The sequence below is a fragment of the Nematolebias whitei genome, chromosome 4 (genome assembly GCF_014905685.2).
Source record: "Nematolebias whitei isolate Nwh7 chromosome 4, NemWhi1, whole genome shotgun sequence".
NCBI lineage: Eukaryota > Metazoa > Chordata > Actinopteri > Cyprinodontiformes > Rivulidae > Nematolebias > Nematolebias whitei.
Window position 1 is genome coordinate 30,779,823 of NC_056501.1, and position 9,604 is coordinate 30,789,426.

At 38.2% G+C, this 9,604-nt stretch overlaps 1 protein-coding gene across 1 annotated transcript in view; it reads left to right on the forward strand.

Annotated features, from left to right (window-relative positions):
* Window positions 1-3,393, forward strand: part of LOC119408285 (glutamate receptor 1) — a 29,232-nt gene extending 25,839 nt beyond the window's left edge. Inside the window, exon 6 of the mRNA XM_037675088.1 lies at window positions 2,953-3,393. Coding sequence (XP_037531016.1) covers window positions 2,953-3,120 — 168 coding nt within the window. The 3' untranslated portion in view covers window positions 3,121-3,393. The remainder of the gene's footprint in view (window positions 1-2,952) is intronic.
* The last annotated feature ends 6,211 nt before the right edge of the window (window positions 3,394-9,604 follow it).

The window sequence follows — 9,604 nt, forward strand, 5'->3', positions numbered from 1 at the left end:
TGGCTGGCTGGCTGGCTGGCTGGCTGGCTGGCTGGCTGGATGGATGGATGGATGGATGGATGGATGGATGGATGGATGGATGGATGGAGATTTATATAATTATAAATTCACACCTATTCCTTTTATGATTCATTTAGATAATTCAGGTCTCTCTTGTAAATGAGTCCTTGTGGCTCAATGGGACTAACCTGTTTAAATAAAGGTTGAATGAGAAATTATCCAATAATTATAATAAATGCCAATAATGCTACTACGACTACTACTAATAATAACAACAATATAATAATGCACTTTCCATATTTTAAGAAAGGCACTTTCCATCAAATAATCCTTTCCTCTATCTATGCCTCATCATGAAAAAGAATCATAGTTTGAGCCTGGTTGTAAAGTTGTAAAAAGAAAAAGTTAAAAATAAAGAAAATTATTAATAATAATAATAATAATAATAAAACTAGCTGTACATTTTTGTGAACTGGACATGGAATGATCCATACATAACATATGATGATGATAAATTATGTACAATAGCAACACCATTTAAGAAAAACACACAAATTACTGTAAAGTGCAATAGTCTTTAACCACTTTTTATTTCTTTATATTATTCATAAATGGAGCCTATTTTTGAGGCCAGAAAAAACATGCATGTATAATAAAAGTCTGGCTTATTTTGTAATTGCAATAAAGATAAACGAAGGTTAGTTCGGGACTTTTGCACCTTGCTGTACATGTGCATGTTTTTACGTATCTCAGTATTCAGAGTCTTGTTTTCTGCATCAAATGGTTAAGTAGACTCTATTTCTTTGCTTCATTTGGCAACATGTTCTTAGCAGGGCACTTGTTAAATCCCATTACCAAACCCATTACAATAATCTTTTGCACTCTTTTCAAAAATGTCACTTTCAGTACAGGTATAAAGGCAATTTGAATCACAGTGGTACATCTATCTACTTCTGTCGCTCTGAGCAGCTCTGTCCCCTGCTCCTTCTTCTCTTTTTGCTGACTGTCACGCAAAACGCAGGGCCCATTGTGGTGAACATCGTTTCTATGTACCATGAGGTAGTCGTAGTGCGATTCGCATGTCTTCCATCATTGCTTTAGCCTAAAACTGAATAACTCAACCTGCTGTATGTTCAAAGGTGAAATATTGAGAAGTTGTTGCTTTATTTTGCCACTGGAAAACATGAGGTTTCTCCTCTGATATTTGCTAGATTGTAGCTTTTAGACATCTTCTTGGTGGATCCATACACAGCAAACAAACTCTGATTTATTCATCCAACATCAAAGCCCATCAGGACACACTCATGCGCTCTTCATGTAACCAGACACAAAGAAACATGGCAGAGTTGAGACAAGGAGGAGACTTCGACATGAATTTCTTAGATTATAATCAGCCCACCAAGAGACACCTGATCAGTATGCTGATGAGACTGGCGAGGAGCCTATTAGTCCAGCAGTGCCTTTGTGCTGTTTGCATTGAAGGAAACAACAACACCATTCCAATTAGAGCAGTTGTAATTCTCCAATCCCCATGCAGCACTTATCAGTTGCTCGAGATCGTACTTGCTTCGCCCAATTTAATCAGGTGCAGAACAGGGGATGTGGACAAAGATGCACATGTCAGCATGCACACACGCACACCACGCATCATTAGGTCAGCTTTTGAGCCTTGTGGCTTTTATTATACTAGACTGGAGAATGAAGCTATTAAACCAATGAGTGGGGCCTCAGCTTTGTCGCACTGCCTACTCTTTACTCTGCACCTCCCTTTACAAATTACGACATCTGATGCACTACAGCTTGTATCACCTGTAAATCTTTCTCTGTGGACCAGGTCTTTAACTTTGCAGAGTTGCCAGGAGGGATCATGGGATTTTGATTGCCCAGTCCACATGTGTTTAGTGAACCTGGAGAAAGCTTAACGACTAAATTTATGGAGTTATTTTGTGAAGGGTGCTGCTGGATTATATGTTGACAGATTTGTTTTTATGAGAAATATGATCCTTGTATAACTAAAGTAAAAGCTGGGTCAGAACTCTCAGCAAAGTCAAGCTTGTTCCAGTACAGGTTGTATTGTCCAATGGTGTCCTCAGTTTGTGGTGAGCAAAATCTCAAGGCTCAGTTGTGGAAAAGATGGCGTCTGATTTGGGAAGTGTAAGGTTCAGTCTGCCTTTTACAGATGGCAAAGTTCGGTTGGTGACTTCAAGCCTCGACTTTTAGTGTGCACTGAAGCGTTTCAGAGTTGAGTGCAAAGCCCCCAGAACAGGAGGTCAGATCATAACCAAAAGAACAAGATTTCAGATACAAGGAACAGGAAAAAGTATCCTCCATGGAGTTCAGCCTTAGTGATAAAATGAGAAGCTCAGAGTAGACCCATCTTATAGGGATACCTCTTGAACACATATCTATGAAGGTTGAATAGGCATTAGAAGGAAAACCCAAAGCACCACTTTCAGATAGGCTGCTGTAGCTGAGTGGTTAGAGCAGATGTCCTTCAGTGCAAGAGTTGGAGGTTTGATTCCACCAGCAGTCACATGCCCAAGTGTCCCTGGGCAAGACACTGAACCCCTCACTGTCTCTGATGTGTGTCTCATTGGTGTATGAATGTGACATAGCTCTGATTAGTCTTTGTATAGATCTAGTAGTGTTGTATGAATGGGTAAATGAGGACAGATTGTAGTATAAAACGCTTTGAGTATCTTAAGAGAAAAGTGCTATATAAGTTCAGTCCATTTACCATAGTATTATAAGAAGTAGTAGTATAGAATGTAATGTGATTTATGTACTAAAGACCAAACACGTTGTATAACATTCTACTCTTGTCTAACTCCCTAAAGTCTATGTGTTGCAAGCTTTAAATGGTTGCATCAGCTTTCCATGTTGAAGTGATAATTCATCAGTTAAGTGACTCAAATCAGGTGTGCAGGCTAACTGGAGCCTGTTTTCTTTCAGCAATCCATCAACGACGCCATGCGTTGCTCCACCTTGACCAGGATGAGTGGCAATGGAAGCGGAGGAGAGAACGGACGAATCCTCACCCATGACTTCCCCAAGACGGTTCAGACGCTGCCCTGTATGAGCCACACCGCCAGCATGGGACTGGGCGCCTCAGGCATGTGACCACCAACGAACCGTGCTGGCAGCGATGGACTGGCAGAAGAGGAGCACAAGACTCTGATAACCTCAAAAATCATGGCTGTCTGGTTTGACTAATCTACTCTCCTGGCTGACAGTGTGCCCAACAAGAAAAAGACTTAAATTTACTGCCAAAATGCACTATCGAACCACTCCTGAAAAACAGAGACTCCATTTTTTTTTTAACAAATGGATGTTTAAAAAGAGATTTAGAAAAAAGAAAAGAAGGGATATGTGTTGCAATAAATAAGCCGTCAATGGGAAGTGGGTTTGAATTTTTTACAGTGTTCTTTCGTGTTAAAAGAAAAAAACAAAACTTTATTCTTCAGTGTGACGACTGCGCTGTGCCATTTTGATGGAGCTGTTGACTTTCGTCTGTGTGTGCAATACTCTCACCACAACTGCTCACGCCGTGCTACCTACATGCTTTCTGACGGGACGCGTCTTTGCACAAATGAGGAAGACGAACACTCGTGAATGCTTCAATTATTTGTTTTTGAAACATTTCCCCCCCACGCGTTGACTCACCCTTTTACAAACACACTCCATTTTTGAAGTGCTCCGTTTGGCATCCCCAGTTTTTTATGATACGGTTTCACACTGCCACAGTAGGGCAGAGCCTTGTCAGAAGGGGGGTTGATTAATCATCAACTGAAGGTTGTGGGAATCAGCAGCTGACGTGGCTACAACAAACATACTGTACATTGCTGCTATGCTTCATTTAACACGTCATGCCTTGTCTGCTGCCGTATGACCTTCCACAGCAACACACGCAGGTAAACTGTACACTTGTTGCTTCTGAGACGTTGTTCAGTCGCCAGATCCAGATGTTTTCTGACCAGAGAAACAGGTGGTGGAGCAGATTTGGAAATATCCATCTTGACAGAGGGACCTTACACTGTTTTGTACGTCTCAAAAATTCACAGTAAATCCAAGAGAGGCTGCTTGCAACTCGTTTTAAAGACCAGATTAATCTTAATTTGGAGAAATTCTTCCTTATATTCTTCCTTATTGTGTCTGTATCGTTCCAGCACTCCTGTGATGGGTTGTCGTAGAGATTATTTAGTGGTGAAGCCCCTGCAGATTGTGCATGGGCTATAAAAAGAAGGCTGGCCTCATTTTATTAGAGCTTGCTCTTGGTGGAAATAGACTGGTACTGATGCAGTTGGTGGGACTGACAGATTCACTGTTTCTTTTTGGGTTTTTTTTTTGTTAAAGGTTGAGTTTACAGTGATCGCTGTACTTTTCATCTTGGGGGGTGTTGATTTCATGCTATGTTAAAGAGAAACCCAAGTTAGAGATTCAGGCGAGAGGAGTGCAGGGTAACACTGTACATCACAAGAAAATCAGTTATTTTAACACAAGTTTTACATTTTGTGTTACAAATATAGGTTTGTCAGTGAGTTAATAACATATGAAAGAAAACCTGCAAAGATTTAACTAAACTAACAAGCCATTGTTGTTTCTTAACTGCAAAAAGTATCCAACTTGAATAGCGTCTGGGGTCTTTCTATGTGGAGTTTGCATGTTGTACTTGTGCCTGCCCAGATGCTTTATCCACCATCCAAAACATCTCAGTTGGTGATATTTGTGATGCTGTTCACTGTAGAAATAAGTGAGCCTACTTGTTAGTGCTGTATGTCTCTCTGTTGGTCCTGAGATAGACAAGCAGCATGTCTGCCACCTCTCACAGTCACAGTTTGAGTAGGTTTTCACACGAGTGTTCAAAAAGTCTAGCTGTGAGGGGTTAAATCAAGAAAAGCCTAACATTTATTAGAACATGTCATCCTCTGTAGTACTGTGCATTTTTTTCAGATACGTTTGGTATTATGAAGGAGCCAGACTTTCTTGTAATAAAAATATCCTAATGAATATTTATTCAGACTTTCTGCAGGTCTTTCAAATGTTTTTTTTTTTTTTTTTGGACTCTGGCTGCTTTTAACTCACTGTCAATTTATTTATTTTTTTTTTTCATTTTGTTTTTAAGCCTTTTCACCTATAATTTGTTTAGACATAAAATTAAAGAGTTCATTCAACAAGAATGAACTGTTTTGTTACTGTCGGACTGTCATAAAGATAAAAGTTGTAAAACTCCGCATAGATCATCAACTGAAGGGTGATGCATTTCTCAATCAGAGCTTAACTGGATTTTTCTAATATTTGACTTTCAGTGTTTTTTTTAACCTGACACATTTTACTGTTTTCCGCACTTTTTTTTTTTTTTTAAACACCTTTTCTAAGCACATTATGCTGCCCAAGAAGTACAAGAGCCAGACAGCACAACGGAGCTTTAGGGCCATGCTACAAAAAAAAGGCATAAAATTACCAGAATAAAGTCATAGTATTACGAGAATAAAGTTGTATGAGACCTTTTTTTTTAACAACTCTTGTTTACTTTTTTTTTTTTTTTTTCACGAGTTGGATCCACAATGCAACCTGTCGATCAATCCATTAGGCGTGGCAGCAAACGACCAATCAGAAGCTAAATGCTCCTCGCCTGCAGATGCTGCAGCCCATCAGAGCGTACCACCTTACTGTAAGCAGGTAAACTGTACATTGATAATTTTGTCCTTATCATTACGTTGCACAGTATGTAGACCTTCGGATTGGTCATTTCCTGACACGCCTACTGGATTGATTGACAGGTCACGTCATGGATCCAACTTGTGCAAAAAATAATAATTTTTTTTTTATTAATTAGAGCTGTTAAAAAAAGTCTTGTACAACTTTATTCTCATAATATTAAGACTTTATTCAACTTTATTTTCATAATACTACAACTTTAATCTCATAATTTTATGGATTTTATTAATTTTTTTCTTAGCGTGGCCCTAAAGCTTTGTCGTAATACAGACAGCCATTGTTCCAAAAAAACAAAAAGTGTCAGACTTTCAGAAAGTCTAGAAAAGAGTTGATCTGAACCAGTTTTAAAGGTTAAAAGACGAAAGTGGCTCATTGGAAAAAAAAGAAGTATGAATAAATAAAGGACGACTCAAAACTTTTTAAACATTTTTAAACCAGTTCTTTACATCAACTTACTTTGTATAAAGCTTACACAACTGAGGACAATACCTTCAAGTGTTTGGACATTGAATGAAATAAGATCTTGAGCTGACGCTGACGAAGCAGGTAAAGTAAACTGAGCTCCTAAATATATTAATTCACAACAATAAAAGTCTCGAAACTCATTGAACATCATATTTATATTTCAGAAATGTTTTCCATGAGCTTAAAAGTGTGATATTTCACTTTAAGGCGACTGGAAAGTTGTTACTGCTGCTGGGTACTGGGGGTGAGCCTGAGTTTATGAACCGCACATGAAACTGACCTCTCATTTCAAAGTAAAGGACAAGCACCTGAACAAAGGCAGCACTCATCTCCTGCTTCCACGACTGGTTGTGTAGTATTTCTGTGCTCCTGAATTTTTACTTTACATACAAAAAGGACCAAAAAAAAAAAAAAATGGCACCAAATTTAATGTGACTTTTTTTGATAAACGGATTCACACTTTACTGAAATCAGACATATCCAGTTTATGTAACGTAAAATGGATTTTTATCTTCACGAAAACATTTTCTCTCTTTTCAGTCATGCATCAGTGCATCAGGTTAAGGTTTTCTGCCGTTTTAAGACCTTTTGCTTTCTTCCTTCATACATGTCTTTTTTTTTTTGCAGATGATGTGTTAATACTCCGCAGCACAGCGTTCTAAAAAGAGGCTTTACCTTGTTAAATATGTTTTATAAAATACGAAAGATTTCTAGAAAAAACTAATGAACAAATAAAAAAGGACACTGTGTTTGTACTGTAAAGGAAAGTTGTAATACCAGAAAAATGGCACTTTGGAAAGTACACATGAAAAAAAACTACAAAACTGATGTTAAATAATCCGTAGATGATTACGATGTTTAAAACCAGTTTTCAGCTCTATTTATTTTGATATGTTGCTGTTTTAAAATAAAAAATAAAAACTTCCTAATGGTATTTTTAAATGCTCAAAACTTTAAAAAAAAAAAAGTGAATAATTATTTGTTTTTCTTTTTTCGTTCTGTTTCATTTCTTTTATTTTACAATATTTTAGCACCATGTTTTTCTTAATTTGTCTTTACTTTAATTTATTTGGGGATGGTTGTCAATAAGTTAAAACAGTGATGAATCATCTGGTACGTAGTTTGAAATATATATACTGTATGTACAAGAGATTAGAACTATTATGATTTTGATTTTGAGAAATAAACAGTTTTTCTAACCAAAGTGTCCTGGAGCAATGTCCTCATGCTTTTGTAACTGAATAAAGGAATAAACTGTGTAAATGTCTTTGTGCCGTTTTATTTCCACAGCACTCAGAAATCCTACGTGTGCCTTGAAAAATGGAATATGACTTTGGAAATTACAGTCATGAGAAGAAATATACCATACGCTGCTGGATTCCTAAGAAGAACTAATTTCTGGAGGCTTGGAGATCAATCAGTACGATCAGGACCAATATATTTAGTGGTTTAGTTCACAGGGGAACATTTTTTCTTGTTTCTGCCACACAAAAAATGTTTTTATGAGCCAGTCATCCATCATCTTTACCCACTTCTTCCTTTTTTGGGTCACAGTGGTCACTGGTGCCCATGTCTATCTATCACTGCTAGAGGTGGGGAACACCCTGGACAGGTCTCCAGTCCATCCCAGGGACACATAGAGACAAACAACCATTCACTATCTCACTCATAGAGACAATCTAGAGTTATCAATCAGCCTAACATGCATGTTTTTGGTCTGTGAGAGGAAACCCCGAGTACCAGAGAAAATCCACGCATGCACGGAGAGAACATGCAAACTCCACCCAGTAAGGTCCTGGGCCGGGATTTGAACCGACAACCTTCTTGCTGAGAGGCAGCAGCTCTACCATTTGAGCCACTGCGCTGTTTGTTTTTAGGAGCTTCCAAAGTTAATTTTTGTTCTTATTTAATTATTTTTAATGTGTTTGAGTGAAAACAATTTGAGAAACAAAATTAGCATTTTTGTGTAGACAGCTGAAACACAACCTTTTGAAAACTATGAAGTGATGGACACACTACAGTCTGAAGACGTCTCTTGTGTGAGGATCTCTCTTCTTGTGTTTTTATTTCTCAACAAGCCTTGAGCACATTCCCCACAAGTTTTTATTTTCCTGGTTTGATGTGTTTTGTAGCTGCTATGCCACAAACAGTCCTGGCACAGTTAATACAGCATCCTTGGGTTGTTTTTGGTGTGTTTGTGTGGATGAAGAGATTTCTAGTTTACAACAGTATTTTTAAAACAACATCAGAGTTGGTTTGGAAAGAAAAAATGTGGTTCCTTGTGGACTAGACCTTTTTTTTCCTAAACTCACAAATGTATATATATATATATATATATATATATATACAGAAGATATATCACATTTTAAGCTAATAAATATATTTTAATACTTGCTCTTTCATTTGAACATGAGATGCTTGACTTTTTGTGTTCACAAATTACTTTGCCAAAATATTGTCCTTCCAAAACTCTGACTGAGACTTAAGAGGGAAGCCGCCGTTGCTGGTAAACAAACTCTCACTGTTTAATGATTCAAAATAGTCTGCTTTTCCACACACATCACGTACAGTCAGGCATGCCAATTCCCCGTGAGCATAAAAGGTGAAAATGAAAAAGAGCTTTCATTACCTGGAAAAACATTTTGTGCAACAGTTGTCTCCCATTTCATTGTTCAGCCTGGAAGCAGGAATTATTATTCTAATGAGGATAAAATATAGAACACGTCACTGTGCTCGTCTCCTATATGCAGTTGTCTGTGTGCATGTGTGCATGTGTGTGTGTTAGATTAGAAACAGCAGGATGTCATGCTCTGTCACAACCTCCCCTCCGAAACCCCCCCCCCCCACCACCACCACCACCATGATTAGTGACATCAGCAGAGGCCCCTCTTCCTCACTCTGACAGCCTCAGGCCCACTGTATAATTAACATCTCTCTTTCTCTGTCACTCATTTTCTCTTTTTACGAGCTTCTTATTTCACTGCTCACAGGAGTTTTGCAAACTTCTTAAACCCTTTCTACACTTCTCTACATTTCTGGATGTTACATTTGAAGCGAGTTTATTTAGATTAATGCTATATACAGCATTAATGCTGTACCATTGGACGATGCTGACCATCTTCTGCACCATCATGAAGCAGAGGAGCTCCTACTACGGTGGCACTGAGGTGTAAATGAACAACATTTGAAAAAATGTTATTCATTTTTTTCAAATGTGATTCCGGCCACTTCCTCTTTGGCTACTTCCACTTTGGCTACTTCCGCTTTGGCCACTTCCACTTTGGCCACTTCCACTTTGGCCACTTCCACTTTGGCCACTTCCACTTTGGCTACTTCCGCTTTGGCTACTTCTGCTTTGGCTTAATGTGATTCTGTTATTTTCAAATGTAATTCCATTTTTTCAAATATTATTTTTGCTGTT